The 26,336-nt window shown below is 37.3% G+C and overlaps 1 protein-coding gene across 3 annotated transcripts in view; it reads left to right on the top strand.

The window, feature by feature from the left end:
- The window catches only part of ZNF277 (zinc finger protein 277), a 134,555-nt gene that overhangs the window by 69,244 nt on the left and 38,975 nt on the right, over positions 1-26,336 (top strand). For all 3 annotated transcript variants that reach the window (XR_009504999.1, XR_009505000.1, XM_059933586.1), the window contains exons 5-7: positions 17,783-17,874; positions 22,125-22,235; positions 24,803-24,935. Coding sequence is in view for 1 of the 3 variants with exons in the window: in XM_059933586.1 (XP_059789569.1) it covers positions 17,783-17,874; positions 22,125-22,235; positions 24,803-24,935 (336 nt within the window). In the remaining 2 variants the exon portion in view is untranslated. The remainder of the gene's footprint in view (positions 1-17,782; positions 17,875-22,124; positions 22,236-24,802; positions 24,936-26,336) is intronic.

The following is a 26,336-nucleotide window of genomic DNA, read 5'->3' as shown; positions in this document are numbered from 1 at the left end:
ATGAAATTGCAGTCAGTATATACATACATTCATATTCATTGAATTCCTACTTAACTAGATGATCATACAAAGAAGCACAAGGCATGGTTCATGTCATAAAAGAGTGTACAATCTAGAGAAAAAACGCAAATATGTGTTCTTATCTTGGGAATGGAGATAATGATAGAATGTAGGGCTTGTGAAGATTGAGATAATGCATGTGATATACTTACGATAGTATCTGCTATGTAGAAAGCACTCAAAAAATGTTGCCAGTAATACAAATAACAATATATTGTGTCTTAACAGTGAGATGGATTTGGGTATTTGGAGAGTTGTAGAAAAGGGAGGAAAATACATATGGATCTGTATGTTCAAGGTATATTCAGGAAAGTTAAGTCTGATCTGAAAGATTTTTGGAGGAGTGTGAGATAGGTTTGAAGAGGTGAGATGAAGCTAAATCATGGAAATCCTTTGGTGCCAGGATTGACTTTCTAATGAGAAAGACCCATTGATGTCTCTTCATTGCCCATGAGAGTGAAATGAAGAAAAGATGATAAATGTAGCTGTATAAAAATCCATTTAAAGCTGGCAAGTTCTGACTACAGACCAACTTGGAGATGTGGAAAGAAACTAACAATTACTGAGTGCCAGCCATATGCCATGCCTTTGCATTAGATCCTTGCTTCATAGCAACCCTGTGAGATAGCTATTAAATGCTGTTCTACTGATGAGGAAACTGTGGCATAGAAAGATGATTTTGCCCAGGAGCACTTAGTGAATGAGAAGCAAAGCTGAGGCTTTAAGCTAAGTGGTGTGCCTAATATCTGCCTTTTTAAGCCATGCCACACTGTGCGAGTCTAGTAGTTATTTACTCTGCTTCCCACAACTCTTGTACTCTTTTTTATTCTGGGCTCTGATAGTTGCTCTGTCCTGGATGCTCATGATCTTATAGGTCTGTGTAGGGAGGGGATTCAGGCTAGGATTGGACTTTCAGGAAAGCAGAGGAGGCTTACAATAGGCTACCATTGAGAATGGTGGCTAGAAGATCAACAAAAAGAAAAGATTTGCCAAGTAACAGGAAGACAGGCTGAATTTGCAGTCAGACATTTCATCGTAATTTTATGCTCTGTAGTGTGGAAGCAGGAGGTTGGTGTGGGTGATCTTCCTTTGGGAGTTGGCAGTGACGACAGGATGTCTCTCTTTTATGTACAACAAGCTCTACAAGTCAGTAACAGACATTTCCAGAAAGAAGTCCAATGATCAAATGAACCAGTCTTCAACAAAAGTAATAACACACCTTTTTTCTTCTATCAAGTTAACAAGATTTGAGAACAATAACACTAAATGGTGGCAAGAATATTAAAAGACAAGCACTTTTTCAGCCACTTAAAAGAGTGTGAATTGGTATACCATTCCTGAAAGGCACTTAAATGTAGTTTAAACCATTTAAATTGCTTCATGGTAATGGGTATATAATCCAGTCTGTGTTTTTCAATGAACTCAGGTCAGTGTCAGTAGGATCTCAAGTCCACGAGAGAGGACCCTCAAACTAGAGAGGCATTTGCTCTCCTGATTTGCATTAGTGATGACTTGTATAGGTATCGTTCATATGTACTCTCTCATTTGGAACTCTAGGGAATTCCCTGGCGGTCCAGTGGTTAGGACTCTGCTTCCACTGCAGGGGGCACAGGTTCGATCCCTGGTCGAGGAACTGAGATCCCGCAAGCCACGTGGCATGGCCAAAAGAAATTTTTAAATAAAAAATCATTTGGAACTCTAAATAAAGGATTTAGTGTAAATACCTGTGTATGATTTGCTGTTAATTCAAAATGACTTTGTAATTTCTTTGAGGTAGGAATTATGTCTTATATTTAAATATCCTTCATTAGCACTCACTATATTGCTAAGTTCACATTGGTGTTTTTTCCAAGCCCCATTTTTTTGGGAAAAAAAAAATCTGTTTCTGTGTGAGTGGCTGGAGGCATATAGAATCTAAATGATCCACTTTTTCCATTTTTTTTTAGACCTCACGGGTTCCTTGTGACATTTATGAGATTTGTCTGAGTTCCCAGTTTTCTTTTTGAAGAGCTTGATTCCTACTTGACACTTTGAAATTTTTCATCTGTACTCTGAAGGTGGAACTACAGAATTAGGAAAGATTCTTGAGGGTTTGAATAGCTTGTATACCTTCCTCCCTTTTAGCTTCCTTCTTTAAAAATATTCCCTTGATCCCATCATTCTACCTTAACCTCCTCCAGTGGTTCTTTTCCCTCTTTTCTTTTAAATGGATAAGTTTTCCAAGGTCCCCCATCCAGGGGATGCACTCTCATCAATACCACTGCTATGCTGATGGCTTAAATTTTGGTCCCAGCACACAATAGGCAGTCAGAGTAAATATCCATTGATTGGTTCATCTCCAGCTTTCTTCCTGGCTTACCTCTAAACTCCACTTCTAACTTGCATTATGTTGAACTTTTCCATATGAATTTTCAATCAACACCTTAATTTTAATGTGCCTAAAACTGAACTTATTTTTTTCTCTACGAAAATTTATAGTTTGCTTGTTTCCCTTTTCTTATATAATAGTACCACCATTCCCCTGGTCACTCAGTTTGGAAATTTCTGGAATCATCTTTAACTCATCCCCATACCTAAGTCATTTGTCAAGTCCTGTCAGTTCCACCTTTGAGTCCCATATACATCCTTTTCTTTGCACTCCTAGTGCCTTTTACCTTGTATGTGGAATCACTTCTCTAATCAATTGGCATTGCCTCCAGAATTTTAATATTAAAATACACAGCAGATCATTTTATTCTCCTAAAACCTGCAGTGGTCTTTTTCATCTACATATTCTTAAGCTTTTCTGGGCTCAAACTACATTTCCAGTATCTTTCCCCATTTTTTCTTTCAATTACCCAGGGTCCAGTTTATTCATTTATTTAATAAATATTTATGTTGCCCCAGACACTGTTCTAAATTCTGTTGATATAGCGGTGGATGAAATAAGCCACAGCCCCTGCCCATCTAGAGATTGCACTCTAGTGACAACACTACTTGTCTCACAGTTACTGGTATGTTAGGTGGTTTCAGGACTCTGCTTCATCAATCAGGAATGCCAGCCCCACCTGTGTAAATAACTTATGCCTCAAGACATTGTTCAAATACCACACTTTCCACAAAAGCTTCCTGATGCCACCAATCAGAATTAATAACCTCTTCTAAGCTCTATTAATTCAGTATTTTACTTGGCTTTTCAATTATAGTTAATTGTTTAAAAATCTTTCTTTCTTACTGGATTAGATGCCTCTTAATGGTTGGGACTATCATGTTCAGTTTTGTATCTTCTCTGAGCCTTGTTCGTAAAGTATTAACTTAAATTTGATCCTGAAGTATTTGTGTGACATGTCTATAGAGCCATATAGTCAGATCTCCCTGATTTAAAGAAGAGAGGTGAAATAATCGAGGCAGACATCTTTAATCACGGGTTACACTTTTCACTTAAGCATAAAAAAATACTAGTTTTTACATTTGCCTACAGTAGAAGATAAATGGCAGTCATAAGCTCCCAGAGCAAGATATAACTTTTAATTAAACTGGGACTAGGGGAGACATCCATTTAGCTGCATCAAAGTGGGTTTTTTTAATCACTATTATAAATGTCAGCTTGAGAGGTCATTCATGACAGCTATAAATATTTTATGAAAATTTTAACCTATATAACAATTTGATCCTCTGGAGAGAAACAGTGGTTTTTTTTGTTTTTTTTTTTAATGCTACTTCATATATCCCACCTCCCCCGACAGTAAAACAACAAAATGAAATTACATATCTCCCACTAAGAAGATTATTCTCCCTTGTGCCACTTTTCTGTATAGATTTCAGAGGTTTTTAATAAAGGATCACATTATCTCAGTGACTTATAAAGTGTAATGTCAATTTATATTTATACCTTTCCTGCATAATTCCTAGCTTTGTAGCACAAATTTTCTAATTGCACCCACAGTAACTTTCCCAAATATAAGATGATGTTTCGCATTGAATGTAACGTCATTATTAACAGTGCAACAAAGATCAAGTTAGCTAGAGTGACCACTGAGTAATATTAACCTTCAGATTAATTAATGTTTTCATTTAGGAAACAAATGTAAACCCAGTCTGAAACAATACTAAACTGAATCCTAAACTTTACCACTTTGACCTTCCTCAACAAGAACTTAAATTTTGCATGGCAGTTTTTATATACGTTGGCTCTGTGAGATCACTAAGGCAATATCATTATCTCTGTTTAGATGGAAAAACAAGTTTGAAGATATTAGGAGATATGCTCAAGGCCACAGTTATATAATGTATTAAATAGGAAGGGAGGAACTCAAACTCCTGTTTTCCAACTCTAAGCACCATTCTCTATCAGGATTCTTTATCAAATTGGATCTTCCTCTATAAGCAAATGTGACATTTTCAAGATAGTCAATTTTTAGAATTAATAAAAATGGATGAACAGGACATAAATACATATGTAAACAAATAATAGTGTTCTGTTTCCATTGCTAGGAATTTTTTTCATCTACTTTCTTATTAGGTCAGTCATAGATAGGAATTTCTTATTCCTTTGGGCCTAAGCTGCTTATATTTTCTTTTAACACTTGAAGACAGTGTGTTTTTGGAGTTGCCTCTATCTTTAGAGGAACATAGGGCTATACCTGAGCTTGAGTTTAGCCAGTAAAATACTTCCTCAGACAGATAATACTATACTGATACATGCCATGCTGATAGCTTCTCTGTTCTTCAGTGTAAATTATTTTGCAGTCTCCCATAGCCACCTTTCCATTTTTAAAAGTCCTCCTCTTCTTGCCTAGGCTGGATTCCCTTTTATCTTTAATACAAATAGAAATAAGGCTTTTCTAGCTCTCATGTGTTTTAACTCTTACATTCTTTTGTTCTGTATTTCAGCTTTTTTTCATTGTGATGACCTATTCCATGTAAATGATTAAATCTATATAATTTTGTTCTCCACTAGTTAATTTTTTAAAGATGTTCTGTCTATTCTGTTTCTTCCTTACTCTTCAAAAGCCACCTCACGGAGATTCAAAGTAGGAGAAATATACTGACTGTGTATCCTATGTAGCAAGCAGATGGTTATTGCCTTTATCATTGCAGTTTCAAAAAGGGTAGGATGTAGTACTGATATCTTTCAAAAAGGTGAGATATTAGTCAGATCAAATCTCATGGATTTGGGGGAGTATATCATCATCCAGTTAAGAAATTTCTCTCTGGCTTTTTTGTTTTACTGTTTTTCTTTAGTCATTGACATGTGTTTTCTTACTCACTTAAGATGTCTTGATATTGCCATAAACTTAAGTCTCCCTCATCTCAAAATGCTGAGAACACTGGGTTTTATTGATTTATTTTAAGAAACTGTATTGTGTCATTGATAATCCTTGTTTTAATACAGTTATTCCTGCCTCTACATGCAACTCATCCTCATGTTTCTTTGCCCTACTCCCAATCTTTCTCCCGAGAACTTGGAGGCAACCTGTGGAAAAGAGCTGGATCCTTTTGTGTCCAAGCCTCCCAGGGACTTAGCCTTTAAAACTTCTTTAAAATTTCAGCTATTTTCTTCCTACTTGCCCTTTTCTTCTCATGCTCTGCCAAAGGTGAAATAGTTCCTGAGTCCCTGCCTCTCTTCAGAGAGCTTGTCACCTTTTGGAATTCAATTTGTCTTTTTGCCTTTTTTTTAAGATTTATTTTTATTTATTTATTTATTTATTTATTTATTTATTTAGGCTGTGCCGGGTCTTAGTTGTGACACGCATGATCTTCTTTGCAGCATGCAGGATCTTTTAGTTGTGGCATGCATGCAGGACTCTAGTTCCCTGACCAGGGATCAAACCCGGGCCCCCTGCATTGGGAGCACAGAGTCTTACCCACTGGAACACCAGGGAAGTCCCTTGTCTGGTTACCTTTTGAGTTCAGCTTTTTGGAGTCAAAATAAGTTGTGTGGGGCTTCCCTGGTGTCACAGTGGTTAAGAATCCACCTGCCACTGCAAGGGACATGGGTTCAAGCCCTGGTCCAGGAAGATCCAACATGCCGCGGAGCAACTAAGCCCATGCGCCACAACTGCTGAGGCTGCGTTCTAGAGCCCGTGAGCCACAACTACTGAGCCCATGTGCCACAACTACGGAAGCCCATGCGCCTAGAGCCTGTGCTCCGCAACTAGAGAAGCCACCGCAATGAGAAGCCTGTGCACCGCAACGAAGAGTAACCCCTGCTCGCCACAACTAGAGAAAGCCTGTGCACAGCAGCAACAAAGACCCAACGCAGCCAAAAATAAAAATAAAATAAATTTATAAAAAAAAAAAGACAAACATGATTGGCACAAATGTCTTTATCCCAGCTTAGCTTATAGCTACAACAATCAAAAGTTGCATGAAATTCAAATGGTCAACATTAGGGCAATGCTTTAATAAGTTACAGTTTATCCATATAACGGAGTATAATGACAGTAACCCCTGCTCCCAGCAGCTAGAGAAAGCCCGCACGCAGCAACGAAGACCCAATGCAGCCAAAAGTAAAAAAAAAAAGTTGTGTGGGGTTTTTTCTGTTTGCTTTTCTAGGGTTTTTTAATTATCCACCTTTTTCTCATTGTAAGGATATTCTCTTGTGGCTTTCCTCATCCTAAGCAGAGTGAAATTCTTCCTCCTTCTGCTTTGTTTTAATTAATATCTTAGTGATTAAGTGCCACTTTTGGTTAAAGTAGATGCTTTTCCTCTTTTCATACAATTCAAAAAGACATATACATACATATGTATCTGTCTACTAAAAGAGACAATTGGCTCTACTAACTAGTTGTCATAAATAAATTCCAAAACCTGTTATTGTTTAGTATCTAATCTTGGACCTTTGACCAAGGTATCAGTGAATATTGTATCAGTAAATTACCACATTTAGTTACCTTGGTATACATTTTGCCAGAAGTTTGTCTTTAGAGTGTATGCCAGCAAATTATGTCACTCACTGTCAGGTGTTCTTTGGGTACATTCCTGACAGCTCCCCACTCACCCACCCAGTCAGGGCTGGGCAACTGGTGACACCTTCCTTAAAATTTAATCCATGTTAAAAATTGTGACCATGATAAATGAAGTACAACTTTGGAGGCTAGTAGTTGGTGTTGGGAGGGTGAGGTGGGGATTTAAAATGATTTTTCTAGAGGACTCTTTTGTCTAGTGTGTGGCTATCCCCTTGAGTCATTTTTGACAAAGAATTAAATGACTTTCCATGTCAACTCCAGTCCATGTTTAGGACTATGCAGTTTTTTAAGAGAGTGTCAACTCAAATGTTACCTTCTCCTGGTTACCTTCTAAGTCCAGTGGCTCTGCATCCAAGTGAGAGCTTAGAAAAGTAACATTCCAGCTACTTGACTGGAAGGACAAAGTCAAGAATATTATCAACCGATATTTATAAAAACCATGTTCAGGGAAAATTGTTTAAGGAAGTTCATAATTTTTCTAGGAAATCTTAAACTCTCAACCTCCAATCAAGAGGAAGCAGGTATCTGTATTGTATCATGACAGTTCTTATCTTAGTGAAGGCGTTGCTTTCACTAAGTTTTGGGATTATGCTTTGGCACGAGAGTCAGCTTTGGAGAATCAATATGAGAAACAGTCCATCTTGTTTGGTCTGTTTATTCTTGGTATATCGCCCATTATATCACATAGTATACTTATTTTCAATGACTTCTAGCTTCCCAGTGTTAGGCCAAATTTCACAAGACTATCCTCACTTCAAACATCAGCCACAAGTTGGGGGATCCCCAGGCCGCCTTCGCTTCTGGCCAGCTGGCTACAGATTCAGGGGGTTCCCACTAACCCCTCAGGTTCATTAATTTGCTGTAATGACTCACAAAATTCAGGAAAGCACTACATGTATGATTACAGTTTTATTGTAAAAATAGGTCCAAATCAGAACCAGCCAGAGAGATACATAGGTTGAGGTCTGGGAGAGCCCCAAACACAAAGCTTCCATTGTCCCCAGGGATGTATTGCCCTTCTGGCACATCGGTGTGTGTCATACACACAGTATTGGCAACCAGGAAAGCTTACCTGAGCTTTGGTGTCCAGAGTTTTTACTGAAACTTCATTAAGCTTGACTGATTGACTAATTGACCACATGGTTAAACTCAAACTCAAGTTCCCCTCCCCTTCCTGAAGTCAGACTGATATCCTGTGGCTCAAAGCCCTAACCCACTAATCATATGGTTGGTCTTTGTGGCATGGCAGTCCCCATTCTGAGTTATCTCATTAGCGTAAACTATCAGGTGGAGTCAAAGGGCCCACCAGGAATAACAGAGGCACTCCAGCCACTCAAGAAATTCCAAGGCTTTAGAGGTTATCTCCTAGGAACAGGGGGAAAAGCCAGCCAAATTCTTTGTTACACAAACTCCTGTCCATCTGCTTCCCTCATCTAAGAAGACTGATAGCCAAATTTGAGGCCCACCTATAAGTTTGAATGTGTAGGTTTGGGTGTGTATATAAGTGTACGTGTATATTTCTTCTTTTTATTTTTTTATCTTCAATTTATGTGCCCATTCCACCTGAATTTTTCTCTCTTCCTTTACTCATTTTTATGCTATATTGTTTTGTAATCACCTGAAATACTTAAATGAAATCATTCCAAATACCTCAGGGATAATACATGGTTCTAGAAATAGAAAGCAGGAGGAATAAGGAGTTCTACTGCCCTTCTGTGGAGCCTTTGGTCCACTGCTCTACCTTTATTAGGGAGATTTGTTGTGTTCTTTATTGGAGGAGGGCAACTGGGCTCCTGGGCTGAGAATTCCTGGCAGGTTCTGCCATGCTGCTGCCTTTGAGCTAGGTTGGGAGGGAACCTTCGGAGTGTGCGATTTTCTCTCATAGTCACTCATACAGCCATTTAGCCAGGAAACTATTGTGAATCTAATATGTCAGTATCAATAAAATGTTTTTGATATCTGTAATTAGTAACATCAGCCTTAGTTTTACTTCCTTATGTTAATGCAAGCTGTTTCCATTGGATTTGTCATTTAAGCATCAGTTTTTTCTTTCCTGTGTACAAATACTTACCTAAATTGACATTTTCTAAATTGCTTTTTCCCAAATTGGATGATTTTTATAATTTCCAACCTAACTCACAAATTTCATTTTCTACCTATATGTCAGTCCCCTGTGACTACGTTGCATGCCATCTGCTGTGTCTGCTGTTTCATTAATGTTTCCTCTGCTTCGGCTTACGAATAAAGATAAAAGACTATGCACTGACCCCTTTGCTACCATTCTTGACACTTTAAACCAATTACATAAACATACAGCTTGTTATTATGACTCTTTGCCTAATACATCAGCTGTATTCTTACAGCTATGGTTTTTATCCAAGCCTATTTTTTATCTGATTTCATCAGCTGCTTTGGGAAGTTCCAACGTATAACATCTGTGACGTTCTCTTCATCCCTCTATTCTATAAATCCATGAATAAAATCTAGTATATCTACCCAGCATGGGATTTTTTAGAAAAATAAAAGCACAAAAATGGTGGCTTGGATTTGCACATCTTTGTGATGCTTTCTATGGATTGTCTCCTAATATTATATTTTTCTGTTCATAAGTGACTTCAAACATATGCTATGATTAATCCTATCAGATACCAAGCTTATCAAAGGAGGAAAGGAAGGAAGGGCAGGAGGAAAGAAAAAAAAAATTTGTTCTTGGTTGCCCAAGTGTCTTCTACCCAGTTTCTTCCTCACTAATGCTTGATCAGCAGCAATCAACATGTGTGCTACAGAAGAAGGAGATACAGAATCATTAAAGCTGAGTGTTGTTTTGTCACATCATACCAAGTTAGCAGCAGTGGGAATAAGGGTGGAGGGACATAGTGGTGATGTGGCTCTCTTTTACCTAGATTCCTCCTGACTGTTCAAGGGGTCTGAGGAAGTAGAGACCATAGGAAACAGAGCACTTCCATTCAACGGTTATTGCTTACTCCTGTCGGTGAGGCACGGTAGGGACTACAAAGATGAACCTAGCAGTTCTGCCCCTTAGCAAGCTTTTTATCTGGTGGGGTACATTACATAAAAGTAGTAAAATTAACAAGGTTTTCCTAGCAGTCATCCATATACTTTAGAAGACCATTATTGAGTTGGGAAAAGTTTCCCTTTGCCAGACATCAGAGCCTAAGTCCCAGGCTGGTTGGTTATTTTGTGGTTTATGATTTAGAGAGTGGGGAAATCGGATGGATGAAAAAAAAATTTTTTTTAAGAGGAAGGGGAGGGGGACAAAGATTTGGCGGCAGGGCACCCAACAACCAAATGAAATGTGTGAACCGAGGATGGTCTTGGTGGGAGTTGGGGAAGAGAAGAACATTAAAAGACATTCTTGGGACAGTTGAAGAAATTTAAATATTGCCTGGATGTTACATACTATTTTGGAATTATTATTGATTTTCTTAGGTATAATGATAGTGGCACCATGGTTGTATATAGGAGAAAGTCCTTATTAGAAGAGGGATGCTGAAGTATTTGAGTGAAGTGTCATGAGGTCTGCAGCTCACTTTCTTACTTTCAAATGATTCAGCAAAACAAAAGATGTTTAGTGCTCAATATATATGTGTGTATAGTGTGTGTGTGTGTGTCTGTGTTTGTGTGAAGAGAGAGAGGGAAGCTGTGGTGAAATGTGAACAATTATTGAATATATATATTGAGTATAAGAATGTTCATTGTACTAGCCTTTCAACTTTCCTGTTTGTGAAATTTTTTATAATAAAAAATGGTAAGAAAACAAGAGACACTGACAGAGTTACGTGACTTGAATAGCTTCCAGGTTTACTAACTCATTTGGCATATCATGACATAACTGTCAGCAAAGCCAATTTCAACAAATAAATGAGAACTATCTTCTTAATTTACTGAATTGATTACAACAGGATGATGAAAGCTCTTATAGGATATAATAGTTGCGGAAATAAAATGATTTCTTTTGCATCTTCACATGATTTATTTTATGTATAAGTAAAATTTGATTAAAAGTGTATCTATATATTTCGTGTTCCTATATTAAGAAATAAGAATAATTTCCTATTTATTTTATAATGTACAGACAGACATTTCATAGAGTAGGCTTTATTAGAGTAGATAAGAGGGAGAGCATGTTGCCATTATTTTATTTCTTAATACGTTTAAAGAATAAAACAAAAACAATAATGTTCTACTTCAGTATACTTAGTTTCCTTAATTGTTGGATTTAATAATTATCATTCTAGTTCATTTCCTTATCTTGACTTGCATCTCCTGTTTCTCTCAAAAAGTCATCTTAGTGAGTAACATGAATTGATAGTTATGCTTTTAAGGTATATACTTATTAAAAGTATATATACTGTATTAAAATGAAAGCGATTAAGTGAAAAAAAGTAAAAACTTGTTCTCCAAATTCCTATCCCATAGCAATATAAAATTCTCTGTGTAACTCTTTATATTTCTAAAAATTATCAGTTGTGAGTTTTAAAAAAAAACAGCTACTTTAGAACTTTTAAATTAATAACCAATAATAAATTCCACTTTTTAGGATAGTTTACATATACAGTAGGGTATTGTCTTTGTTTAAATAAATATCAACTTACTATTGCTGTGGAAAGCTCTCCATTTTATAGTCTATATGAAGTGCCAGTCCTATATGAGTAAGAGATAATCAAGTGTTTTATAAACTCCTCTCCTTTGAGAATTTCATTTTGATTTTCAGGAGAGCATTCAGATTTGTAGTGTGTATGTTGTTGCACTGGGGGTGTAAATTTAGTTATCATGTATTTTTAAGACTCTACTGTAATAAATTATGTACATGTGACATAAAGAAGCTCATGTTCTCTTAGTGGAGATGGTTGGGACATAGTTTTCTTGAAGACCAACCAATATAGATATCTATGGAACACTACATACTGTGGTGGCAAAAGAAGATATTTCTAGCACAGAAGTGGTCAGGGTCAATCCACGTTATGATTTGTAGAATGTTTCAGAAGCAATTTAGAGATCACCAGAACCTAAGTCCTAGAGAAGTGGCATGCGCAAGGCCACATTTAGAGCTAGTCAGTCACTAAAACAGGACAAGAATACACATCTCCTGAGTCCCCATCAGTTGTTGTTCCCACTCACCACAGAGATGTAGTGTTTGAACTGAGCTCTGAAGGATTAGGGAAGAGAACTCCAGTTGGCAAAGATGGATGAAAAAAAGAGAGAACAGTTACTCCAGACCATTGAGTGGCCTGAGGAATCACAATAAGTAACTGAGAACTGCTATTGAGAAGAGTAATACACAGATTATAGCAGATGTTCTTGTTTTTCCCTGTAACAGAGTTTATATGGGGAAGCAATGCAAGAGAAGGCTTTTAAAAACCTAGAGTAGAATCAGGTACAAAGCAATATGAATGCCATTCTAAAGATTGTGGATTTTATTCAGTAGAAAACAGGGAGCTATTTCATGTTACTTTAAGTACCAGTTTTAATTGTTTCACTTTCAGATAAAGTCATTACATATTTATATGCTAGGTTTTTTTTTTTTAAGGTCCATTTACAATCAGATTTTGACTTCCATCTCTCTGGACATGCTTCGGATAAACATACTTTTTAAATGTGTGTGTACAGGGAAAGTCTTTCCTATAAATCTGTCCATCTGGTATCTGGTAACCTCAGTAGATCCAAATAGCACAGAAGACAGAAATCAGAGAAAAAGCATCCCTATGAGGTAAAAATAACTTCCACAAAGCCCATCCAAATACTGGGAGTTACTCTTTCTCAGATACCAAACAAATTTGACTTAATTTTATCCATAGAATTTGATTATCTATTTTTCTTTAGCTGGATTTTAGTAATTCCTATAATCTTGTTCTAGTTTAAGGAGAAAAGCAGGAGGTCTATGCAGAGGATAGCAAATGAAAAGGAGGTGTAGATGGCAGAGCCAGTTGATGGGTACAGAAGTAGACTCACTGACAGCGATGACCATAAAAGAGTGAGAAGGAAGGCCAACCAGGAGAGCACAACAGTTTAGAGTCATTTGTAGGGACAAAGAGATCCTGAAAGTAAATTGATACGTTACAGTACAATATAGTAGTAATTGTTCATAGCAAGGACCCTACATCATACAGAAAAGGTTAAATCATATCTCAAGTTTTGAAAGTAGGGGAAACATGAGGGGTGTCTTGGAAACCATTTTGTGTAAAACTATTAACCCTTTAAATACCAAATTAAAATTTCTAAGATCAAGAAAATCTACTTAGCCAGTATACCTCTTTTTATAATTGTCAGAAATAAGGCATGATCGCATTTGTATATATTGTATCTCCTGTTATTTTACCGTGTTCTAAAGCCTCAAATGCTGAGAAGTAATCCATGTAAGATTGATCTAAATGAAGTTTTTGTGTGGATATTTTGTAAGAAAGATTTTTATGTTGCCCTGCCTTTCCAGATATCTATCCCCTGGATTCTGTACTTGTTTGTTCACTGAATAGAAAGGTTATTGTTATATGCTATGTGTCTAGATATGCTACAGTGGGTACATTCTGAGAAAAAAAAAGCAAACGTGGTATCCAGATATGGCACCAAGTAGCTTTGTAGCTTTAAACAGGTCACCCTAACATCTCTTTATAGGGAGTTAGTCCATAGTTTCATGAGATCCCTTTCAGTTCTCAAATTCTAAAATGCCAGTACTGAGCAGCATTGGTCAGAAGGAAATCTTACTGGAGAGGTTAGATGTGGTTAGTAGAAATAGAATATGTTAATGGAGAGACAGGAAAATAGCCAAGAAGGAATAGGTAGAGTATTCATGTTATTGCAACCACAAGAGTCAAATATGGCAAGAATACAAGTTGGAGCTGAACAGTTGCAGCAGAGAACCCAACCAAAGCTGAACTACCTGGTGGCCATGTCCATTTTCCCCAATTATAGAACTCTTTCTTACATTGATGTTATTAAAATGAGAAAAGTCTTATGCAAATGAAATAAACAGAAAGCAGAGGTGAAACAATAAATGGTTTAATTAGCTCCCCTTGGCGGAAGGTCTGGAAAAGAGTTTAAAAAGAGTTTGTGCAGTGAACAAAAGGCAGATCTTGAAAGAATGAACTTAGATAAAAATGAAAGGAGTTGTATGGAACCTGCCAGATTAGGGATGACACAGGTACTCTAGAGCCCTTGTCTCTCTTACTGTGGTTGTAGGTAGTGCAGATAAGATAGCAGAGGATTCACAGTGCCACCTCATCACCATGTGAGACAAGCTCCAGAATGCGAACAAAAGAACAGCGTGGTTTTAGTTACTTGCCATTAAAAAGTGGCTTCTTGGGGACTTCCCTGGTGGCGCAGTGGTTAGAAATCCGCCTGCCAATGCAGGGGACACAGGTTCAAGCCCTGGTCCGGGAAGATCCCACATGCCACGGAGCAACTAAGCCCATGAGCCACAACTACTGAACCTGCGCTCTATGAGCCGACGTGCCACAACTACTGAAGCCGTCGCGCCTAGAGCCCGTGCTCCATAACAAGAGAAGCCACCGCAGTGAGAAGCCCGCGCACCACAACGAAGAGTAGCCCCCACTCGCCGCAACTAGAGAAAGCCCGCACGCAGCCAAAAATAAATTAATTAATTTTTTTAAAAAAAGTGGCTTCTTGCTTTAGTGCCCTGTCTACTCCATGCTCCTTCTAATTCACCAAAATGTAAATTAGGCTCTCCTAAGAAGACTCCATTTATACACAACTTCAGGTGTCTACACTCAGGTTGTGCAATTCAGGGTCAACTGATAAAACTTAAATTTGGCCAAAGAAAACTGTAGATGGCTTAGTATCACTCTGGTTTAGACTCACAAATCTTTTATATTTGTGCTGAGTCAAAACCAAGGAAATATTAAGTTGAATAAGATTTTTCTTTAGCCAACTTTGGGTTATATCATCACCAGCCTGAGAAATATGAGATGATGATTTTTAATACGCATTAACAGTTCTTGTAGGCTGAAAACAGGAGCAGGCAGAGAAAGTATTGCTCAGCCTTACTGTGGGATATTTATAGTGATCTTTATCAAGAGCTTTATCTATTGGGGTTTTGTTTTTGCTGCTGCCAAAGTTGTAGATACAAGGCTCTGAAATGTGTTTTCTCTTTTTTAGTCGAACTATACATGTTTGTAAAAGTTCGGTTTTCCTTTCATTTGACTTTTACTGTCACTTTGAGTTTTTATGTAAGATTCACTTAAACTTAAAAAGCAATAATTAAAATTGTCTGATACATCAACCTTACTCCCTTTATTTCTTTTGCTTTTATCTATCCACTTGCTGCCAGCATAAAGCCCTAAACTTCATGAAGTAAACAGTGTTCTTTTATATTTGCTGTGTGCCTGAAGTGTTAAGCAAGGTCTCTCCATTCTGTATGTCAGAGCTCCAACATATTCCAGTGCTGTAATTTCCAGAATCCCCATTAAGCTTCACAGCCCCTGGAAACTCCTCTGTAAAGTCTCACAGAGTCCTGCCCTGTACATGTACAGCTCAGTATTTGGACAAAGGTTAAAAGAACCCCAGTCCAGGTTTCTTGAGCTCCTCCTCTGCAGCTCTCTTCTTTCTAGTACCTTGTCCCACAAATTCCTCTTGCTTTTGTATCCTGAATGCCAGTCTTTTTTTTCTTCTCCACCAAGTGAGGTAGATACATAACCTTCATTTGGGTTTAACTTCTCTATGTTGCAATTTGGAAAACACTACCCAACAGAAAACTGGCAATGTATTATTTTTTTTACTCATCGATCACAGTCATGTGCTATTATCCATTTTCTTTTTTTTGGCGGGGGGGTTGTGTTGGGTCTTCGTTGCTACGCATGGGCTTTCTCTAGTTGCGGTGAGCAGGGTCTACTCTTCATTGTGGTGTGCGGGCTTCTCACTGTGGTGGCTTCTCTTGTTGCGGAGCACAGACTCTAGGCACACAGGCTTCAGTAGTTGTGGCACGTAGGCTCAGTAGTTGTCACTTGCGGGCTCTGGAGCGCAGGCTCAGTAGTTGTGGCACACGGGCTTAGCTGCTCCGCGGCATGTGGGATCTTCCTGGACCAGGGCTCGAACCTTTGTCCCCTGCACTGACAGGTGGATTCTTAACCACTGAGCCACCAGCGAAGTCCCTATTATAGATTTTCTGAAAAAAGATAAGATATATGAAGCAATTTGTTTTACAATAGTTTACAAGGGGAGGAGAAGTGTGAAATCCATTTTTTCATCATGGCTGAAACCAGAAGTTGATTGAATTGATTTTTATCCTGGCAGCTTCTTAATTTTTTTCTTCGGTGGATTAATATTTCTAAATGTTTGCTGATACATTTCCAGAAATGCCACATGGAATTTATTAAGCTTCTAGATACAAGCTCATTTTTTATGCTGTCCTACAAATATTTACAGAATCAGCAATAAACTTTATGAAGTTCGTATTTTGAGCTTCATGTTATAAGAATAGCTGGAGAGTCATATGCAGGTGTAAAATAAGAACAGCATAAAGACTTTCTTTTAATTTCAAAGAGTTTTCATATCCGTTCAGAAGATAAAAGCAAGCAAAAGAGATGATGGTAAAGCAAGTTACCAGTTATTGGGGAATTGACATCAGGTGAGCTCATTAGTTACCAAGGAAACCAGTAGAGGGGCACACCCCTCAGCGCCCCTTTGGTGAGAACCGTCACTAGCTGGGGCCTGGGGCAAGTACACAGGAAGGTCAGTCATGTGCGTAGGGTATAGGTGAAGCAGGCACTGGTTGGGCAGGGGATGTACAGAGAGCAAGAGAACAGCCATCTTGAGTGGCCTGACCATACACATGCACAATTTGAATTCTTTACATAGATTTCTGATCTAATCCTATAGACAATGCTATGAGGTAATATTTTCATTTTCATCTTAAAATTGAGAAAACTGAGTATTAAAGACGTTAAATAAAATATTGAGTACAAGTGAGAGCCAGATTCAAATCTAGTTCTGTTTGATGTTTCAGAGTCTGAGCTCTTAACTATTGTATTGTAGTCCAGAAATGACTACATGGCAGAAATGGGAATCAAGTTGGACCTTAAAGAACAGTTAATACTTGTAAGAGTGAAAAAGCAAAGAGAAATAAAATAACCTCATGGAAAAACAATGTGTAGAACCACCCTGATTAGAATAGGGTGTTACCAATGTATATTTTAAATTATTTGAGTTGGAGAGTAACAGGATAATTGTACATGAAAATAATTTTAAGTTTTCCTAGCAACAAAAGAGAGGATGGATATGATAGAAAAAAAGGATTGAAATAAGGCGGACCCTCTAAGAGACTTACTTATAGTAATCTCATAATGACTGATTAAAGACTGGATTCAGGGTGATGGCATTGGGAATGGTGGAGAGAAGTAATATGAAAGACAGTCCAAGTGAAAAATTGATCAGAACTTGATTACAACCTAAACTGAGAATTACAGAAAGGAGCACATTTTTGCTTTTGGAAGAGAGTGAGGTTGGGAGATGATTAATAAAGACAGGAGGAGGGACAGAGTAGTGAAGGATGGTGAGACCCTATTGACTTTAAGTTTCCTACATAGCTATCCTAATGGCATGTTGTCTGGCATTTAACAGTATAGACTTGGAGTTTAGGTACAAGGACAGGAATGGAGAAATTCAAAATATCATCAGTGTTCACATACTTCCTTTATGCTTCTACCCCAATTTCCTCCCATCCAGACTATGACATTTTTCATTAGCTAACTATGGATTTATTAAAGATAATATCATATATCTGTATTTCTACTTTACAGAAAGAAATTCTGGAACAACAGCACCAAGAACGAAATGATAACAATTTTCAAGGCAGTTGTATGTTTTGCAATGAGGAATTCCTCGGAAACAGGTAGCAATTATGTATGTCTTTAAATTTTACTGTTTTTCATCTGAAGACTTATCAGAACATCCACAATGGCTGTATAGACTAAGTTCTATGGATTGGCTCAGAACCCTTTCATATATCCACAGTAATTTTTTTTTAATCCACCAGACATCAAAGATGGAATGTAGTTGCTCTAAGCAGAGTAGGGGGATAAATTTTTTAAATGCCAGAAATAGAATTGTGTTTAATGTTGTAGGGCTTTTTAAATTGTCTGACAGGCAAGACCACGTGCAGCAAACTACAACAGACGTGCCCTTCTGTATTAACCTGTTAACTCTAAACCTTTGGCTGGGACTTCCCTGGCAGTCCAGTGGTTAAGGCTCTGTGCTTCTACTGCAGGGGCCACAGGTTTGATCCCTGGCTGGGGATCTAAGATCCCAAATGCTGAGCCGAGTGGACAAAAAAAAAAATCCTATAGCAGTTTTTGGTGTTTCACTTTTGAACATTAAAAATGATAAAGATCTAAGGGGGAAAAAAATGGGGAACTGGTAATTCTGTCACCAACCCCAGCTGGCCCAAAACCAACTGGTGTACTGTAATTCAGTTCTAGTGCTAACCACCCAGAGTTAGCATCAGACTCTACAGGTTTAAGGGCATCATCCCCAACAAGCCTGCCCACGCTTTAGACACCAGCCACAAGTTCAGGGGTTCCCCAGGACACCTGCACTTTTGACCAACTGGCTACAAACTCATGGCTTCCCACCAATAATTTGCATAGGTTCATTAATTCACTAGAATGGCTCACAAACTCAGAAAAGTGTTTATCATAAAGGATACAGATCAGGAACAGTTACATGAAGAGACACAGAGCAGGGTCTGGATGGGTCTTGAACACAGAGCTTCTATGCCTTCTCCTCAAAGAATCAGGATATATCATCCTCCTGGCACATCAGTGTATTTACCAACCAAGAATCTTCACTGAGTTTTGGTATCCAGAATTTTTACATGCTTCATTATGTAAGCATGATTGATTTAATTATTGAACTTAATCTCCTGCCCCTCTCTCCTTTCTGGAGGTCAGGGTGGCTCTAAGTCCCAACCCTTTGATCACATTGTAGTCTTTCTGGTAACCAATCCCCATCCTGAAACTTTCTAGAGGCCTACCACAAGTCACTTTATTAGCAAAGGTAATCTTATCATAGAAAAATTCCAAGGATTTTTGAAGCTCAGTGCCTGGAACCAGGGACAAAGACCAGACAAATTTCTTTTTATACAACAGTAATATTTACAAATGTACATTCACTTAAATATAAATCATGAAGTTGTAACCTCTAGGAAATGGGAATGGTTTCAGTGACAGCATACAATGGACAATCAGAAAAATATCATTCTTCCACCCACTTGAAAGAAAGCAGTCTTTAGTTTCTAAAAAAAAAAGAAAAGCCTAGCACAAACTGACATCGTTGTCTGAAAAACATTGAAGAGGAGAGGGTAGCTATTTGTTTGAATTTAGAAAAGGGTTTGGATGAAGCATCAATGTTGAAAACACCAGTGATGAAGATTTGATTCTCATATAGATCAGTTAGCATAGAGAAAAATCTGTGCCAAGGTCACTAATTATGCTTCTAACCCTGTCAGTTTCAAAGGGCTTTATGGGGATGGCAGTGAGGACCACCTCACTATCAAAAAGTTTACCAAGCATTGCTACTTCTTTTTAGCATGTTATTTCTGATTTTATGTTAAAACTATTATTAACCTAGTGAGGAGACGTGTGATTATTATTAGGAATCTCTAGTATTAAAAAGCTATAAATATTTTTGTTTTCTACAGCTTAAGTTTTTATGATAAATGTAGGTACTGATGTGATTTGAAATATATGTCCATATGATATGAAATTCTGATAATATTGGTATTTCAATTTACTGAATCTTGGTGCTCCTATAATTCCTAATATAATCCTCCTGTTCTTTTCTACCTGTATCTGTATTCTCTGTTGAGTGGGGTGACGTGGGAATTAAGTGAACTCCTCAGTAGTTTTGATTGACTATGTCATTGTTCTCTAATAAATGAAATTTTTAAGAAATTAACCAATGACAAAGATAAGCAGCATCTCATTTTTATAAAATGTCCCCTTTCCTTCTGCAGTTCTTGTTTATGAAAAGGTCAGTTTATAATAAAACATTAAAGATATAGCCTGATTCCAGCTATGTACTTTATTAGCAATGTTTTGGGGTTATATTTGTGTCCTCCCAGCCTAGGGACATAAAAAGAATAGAAAGACAAAGGATATGGGTTAATGATAAGGATAGAAGAATAAGTACATTCTTGCTATCCTACATCTATTTCCCCTCTCCTATACGCTTTTGACTCTGGAATGTATGAAGCTGTTTCTTTCAACCTTAATCTAAAATGTGTCTCCTGTAAACAGCATATAGTTGGATCATGTTTTTTAATCCATTCTGCTAATCTCTGCTTTTTGGTTGGAGTGTCTAATTTATGTTTAATGTAATTACTGATGAGATGGGATTTACTTAGATCATTTTGCTGTTTGTTTTCTATATGTTTTAAGTTTTTTTTTTTTTATTTCTCCCCTCCATTACTGCATTCTTTTTTGTTAAATAGATATTTTCTAGTGTACCATTTTTATTCCCTTGTTTCTTTTACTATATTTTTTGAGTTATTTTCTTAGTGGCCCATTCACTATCCACTACAATTCACTGGAGATTACAATTAACATTTTATTTATTTATTTTTTATTTTTTTATAAATTTATTTTTGGCTGCACTGGGCCTTCGTTGCTGCTCATGGGCTTTCTCTAGTTGCAGTGAGCGGGGGCTACTCTTCATTGTGGTGCGCAGGCCTCTTATTGCGGTGGCCTCTCTTGTTGCGGAGCACGGGCTCTAGGCGTGCAGGCCTCAGTAGCTGTGGCACAAGGGCTCAGTAGTTGTGGCTCACAAGCTCTAGAGCACAGGCCCAGCAGTTGTGGCGCACGGGCTTAGCTGCTCCACGGCATGTGGGATTCTCCCGGACCACGGCCCAAACCCACGTCCCCTGCATTGGCAGGCGGACTCCCAACCACTGTGCCACCAGGGAAGCCTCTAACATTTTAACTTAAAACAATTGAGTTCAGATTAATACCAATGTAATTTCAACAGTATACAAAAACTTTGCTCCAACGTAGCTAGCTCCTTCCTCACTCCTTTGTGCTATTGTCATACAAACTACATCTTTATACATTATAAGCTCATTAACATGTCTTTAAAATTGTTACTTCATGCAGTTATTTTTACATCAGATATGGGAAGAAAAGATTTGTAAACAATAATTCATTTAATACTGCCTTTTATATTTGACTGTGTAATTACTTTTACTGGAGATTTTTACTTCTTTATGTATACTTGAGTTACTATCTAGCATCCTTTCATTTTAGCCCAAAGGACTTCTTTTAGTTTCTTGTTGGGCAGGTCTGTTAGCAGTGAATTTTCTCAGGTTTTGTTATCTGGGACCTGTCTTGATTTCATCTTCATTTTTTTTCTTGGTATGGGTCTCTCTGATTTATTATACTTGAAGTTTATTGGGCTTCTTCTGTTTGGAGTAATGCTTTCCATCTAATTTGGGAAGTTTTTGGCCATTATTTCTTCAAATATTCATTCTTCCCCTATCTTTCTTTGCCTTTTGGGAATCCTATTATACAGATGTTGGTAGATGGGATGGTGTCTGAGGCTCAATTTATTTTTCTTCATTCTTTTTTCTTCTATTCCACAGACTAGAAAATCTAAATTGATCTTCAAGTTCATTGATTCTTTGTTCTGCCAGTTCAATTTTTCTTTTGAGCCCTTCTAGTGAATTTTTCATTTCAGTTACTGTACATTTCATCTCCAGATTTGTATGTTTTTTTTAAATTTCTGTCTTTTTATTAGTATCCTCTTTTTTATAAGATATTATTCTCATACCTTTTTTTGATTCTTTAGACATGGTTTTGCTTAATTCTTTACACATATTCTTATTGTCTGATTTAAAGTCTTTGTCTGACAAGTCCAACATTTGGGCTTCCTCAGCGACAGTTTCTGTTGACTTTCTTTTCATATGATAGTGTTTATATGCATACTTACTTTATAACATGTCACTCTTTCATAGCCCAAATGTGTGTTTCAGTGTTTAACCTTTGCTTGTACTTCTAATTAGTGTTGTTATCATTATACAAACACTACTCATGACCTGATTTGTTCCTGGATAAGTTATAAATAATGCAGATTGCTCAAATTTCTTCCTAGATCTGTTCTTTTGAACCACATGGCCAGAGAACACACTTTCAACATTGGGTTGCCAGACAACATTGTAAACTGCAATGAATTTCTGTGTACATTACAGAAAAAGCTTGACAAGTAAGTACTTTTTTATGAAACATGACCTGAAGCTGTCTTAATCTTGGATTCTGTTGTGAATTTTTAAAAATTAATTTAATAGTCAGAAGTAACTCAAGAAATGGAATTTTCTCATTTCTCGTGTTGGAGGAGTTCACATTTTGTATGACAATCCTTATTTTTTGTAGATCATATTGCCTTTTAGTAGTTTTAAGATATAAATGTCATATATACCAAACAATGTATATGCCATTATAAGGTATGTTATTATATAGGGTATGAAAAATATACTTAACCAGCCTAAGAAAGAGAATGTTATTATTTCCTTTGAATCTCCCTGTGTGCCCTTTCTCATTAGTATCTCCCCCAGAAAACACTATTCTTCATTTCAGATTCATCATTTCTTTACTTTTCTCTATAATTTTTCTACACATTTAGTAAAGTAAATATATTGTCACATTGCTAGATGTTATTCAGTTTTATGTGAAACATAACATACTGATTGCATTCTTTTACCTTTTAGTATTTATTCACATTTATATATCATAACACGCCACTTTGCTCAAGGTCATATTCTGGCAACCTTGAGTATCTAGAGTTTAGCTTGTAGAAATAGGGAAGGAAATTCTCTACATCACCAAAATGGCTTTCAAAAATCTATCCACTTTTCTTTCTAGGAAAGGGCCCAAGATTTTACTTTCAAAACCTAGTTTTATTCATTTAATATAATACTAATGAATGTGGTATCTCAGACCACAACATTTGGAGCAATAACATTGAGAAAGAAATACCCATTATAAAAAGTTCTGAATTCAAATTCTGGTATCAACAGTACATTAAAACAAGTCTCTTCACTCTTTTATTGAATGACCCTTCATTTATAAAATAATACCAGGTGTGTTTTCTAGCAAGATTAGCAGTAATGATATCCCTAATCACCTTATTGCCCATAAATTGTTTACTATAAAAGAATATAGTTACTTCTGTGGCATAAGAAATAATTGAAAGGGTGTTTAGTAAAGATGAAAAAGAATTCAGAATAGAAACAACTGATTTCAGTCATTTTGTTGTCGAACCCAAGTTCATGTGCCCAGCACACAGTGAGGCCAAACAAACCAAAACATCAGAGTTTAGAGCAGAGAAAGGTTTATTGCAAGGGCCATACAAGGAAAACAGGTGGTTCATGCTCAAAAGACCGGAACTCCCTGATGGGTTTCAGGGAAGCATTTTTAAAGACAAGGTGAGGGAGGGGAGTCGCAGGTTCTTTGATCAGCTTGTGCACAGTTCTCTGACTGGTTGATGGTAAGGTAACAGGGCAGTGTTACAAGGGTTAACTTTATCAGTCCTCATGCTCCAGTAGGTCTGGGGCCTATGTGCTCATGGTCATCAGGTAGTTAATTTCTTCCTTTTGGTGGTGGTTTTAGCATTGACATGAGACACTATTATCTAGGTACTTCAGGAAGGAACTAAAGATTCCGTGGCTGCCATATGGCTGATTTACTATTCAAATTCTTACAAGTTCTCTTGGCCCAACTGCTATTTTTGTCATTACACGTTCACATCCTTTTGATCATTAATTCTTAGGCTTTTGTGACTCAGGGGAGGCTTGTTTTCTACAAACAAGAGGTAGGCAGAGGACAGGGTGGGAGGAGTGTGTCCTGGGAAGGCCCCATAGGGTCCTGCTCAGTTGCAATTTCAGTGTTTTCATGTATACTTATTCTGTGTTACTCCAGAAAGTAGAACTCTAATGACTGTTGGGTAATCCAGACAGTATCAACTGTCAAGCTTAGTATGAGAAAGATATTTTGTTAGTAATCTGTTCAAAACTGGTCATTACTGCCTCATTAGGTAATGAATTCCCAGTCAGTGGAAATATTCTAGCAGAAGGTACATGTGAATGATAAGATAGTAAAAATAGCACTTACTGTATGCTATGAATGTGCTAGGTATTTTATTCGTATATATATCAATAAATTAAACATGTATACATATATTTTGTGTGAATTGTTCTAATGATTATGAATTTATGTGCACATATATGTATACATTATCGTAAAAGTTCTCTAAAATGTAGGTATTATCATCAGGTTAGAGAGCAGAAAATGAGTGGTAACAGAGGGGTCAAGTAACTTGACCAAGTCCCACAGCTGGAGCTAGGAATCAGACCCTGCAAATTAGGTCACAGGATATACCAAACCATGGACTAATTGTTATACTCAGTGGAGGCAACCAATGCTAGTTATCATATATTTATTTGAAGAACATACCTACATTTTCATTTTTAGAATAGGTAATTCGATTAGTAAAGCACCAAAATCATTTTTGGATAATTGCTATCTATATCACAGTTTTAACTAAATAGCCAAGTTGGCCAAGTTAGCTGACCACAAAATAAACCACAACGTGCATCCTCTAAAGCCAAATGAATAAAATGAGAGGGATTCCAGAAGGATATCATATCCCATTTGAAGATTCTGTGAGACCTAAAATGAATAAATTATAAGACCCAATAATAATAGTAATAAAGGGCGATTGCAACAACTATTCGAGAGACTTATTTAATCTCAGCATTTGTGTCTTTCTTGTAGCTTGCAGTGCTTGTACTGTGAGAAGACCTTCAGGGACAAAAATACACTTAAAGATCACATGAGGAAAAAACAGCATCGTAGGATCAATCCTAAGAACAGAGAATATGACCGATTTTATGTCATCAATTATTTGGTAAGGCTTTCTTTTCTCTTCATAATTTACAATTTGATTGCATATCTACAAACATCAAAATGTAATTGAGGGATTCTTGCAAGCAATGATTATCTTTAAAATGGTTAGTTTACAAAGCGTAACTTGATTTGATTTGTCTTTCATTTGCCAGATGTTTATATAGTAAAAAGGTCATGTCTCTGCAACTCACAGTGATCTTGATAAAATAAATAAATAAATAAATAACCATAAATACCTGGATAGCCATGCATTGCCCCTCACTGATTGTCTATTACCATGAGTACAGGGATTTCTGTACTCTATTCAAAAAACATTGTTGACTTCTGGATGTGCTAGATGCTATGCTAGATAAATGTTTACGGACAGTCTCTTCACTGATTCCTTTTTCCCCCATTAAAATATCTTCCCCTTTCCCATCAAATAAATAAATAAATAATAAAAATTTGTCTTTTTCATTCTCTTGGGCCAGCTTATTTTTAATGGAAATTTTATAGAAACCAAGTGATTTCACTCAGCAAGAGGACTTTCATTTTTGGACTAGTAGGATGGACTAATTGGGATACCATGTCAAAGATTTTAAATACTTTCAAAGCTCTCCTAGGCCAGAAACCTCAGTACCATTTGCTGGCCTCTGTAGATTACAGTCCCTTTTATTTAAGAAGAGGTATTCAGTTGGAGGCAAATGTCCATCTCTACAGGGGCATTTGGAAATTTAAGAAGGGAGTTTTGATTGACGCACTGAGTGGAGAGTGCCCCCAGTCTGCTGATTTTTTTAGGTATACATAACAAAGGAGGGAAACTGTTGCAAGAGGGGGGACCCCTTCCAGGGCCGAGAGTGGGCTCTTATCTAACACTCAGAAATGAATTGTCCAAGGAGACACATGTGCTGACAAAGCAAGAGACTTTAGTGGGAAGAGGCACCTGGGTGGAGAGCAGCAGAGGGAACCCAGGAGAAGTACTCTGCCACGTGGCTAACAGTCTCAGGTTTTATGGTGATGTGGTTAGTTTCTGGGTTGTCTCTACCAATCATTCTGACTCATGGTTCTTCATGGTGGCGTGCACATCTCTCAGCCAAGATGGTTTCCAGCAAGAAGGATTCTGGGAGGTTGGTAGGACATATGGACTGGCATCTCCTCTCTCCTTTTGACCTTTCTCAAATTCTTCCAGTTGGTGGTAGCTTGTTACTTCCACATTCCTTAGCAGGATCTCCTGTTGTACAATAACTCATGCAAGTGGTTATCATGCCTATGCAGGGTGGACAGTTTCAGTCAGTGGTTCCCTAACAAAACTACTCATGAAAAGAGAGGGAGTTAAGTAATTCTCCAGTAGAATTGAAAGAAAGATGGGCCCTGAACCAAGATGGCAGAGTAGAAGGATGTGCTCTCACTCCCTCTTGTGAGA

Source organism: Balaenoptera ricei, chromosome 9, assembly GCF_028023285.1.
Source record: "Balaenoptera ricei isolate mBalRic1 chromosome 9, mBalRic1.hap2, whole genome shotgun sequence".
Lineage (NCBI taxonomy): Eukaryota > Metazoa > Chordata > Mammalia > Artiodactyla > Balaenopteridae > Balaenoptera > Balaenoptera ricei.
The sequence above is the reverse complement of the archived record's forward strand: the minus strand, read 5'-3'. Positions and strand labels throughout refer to the sequence as shown.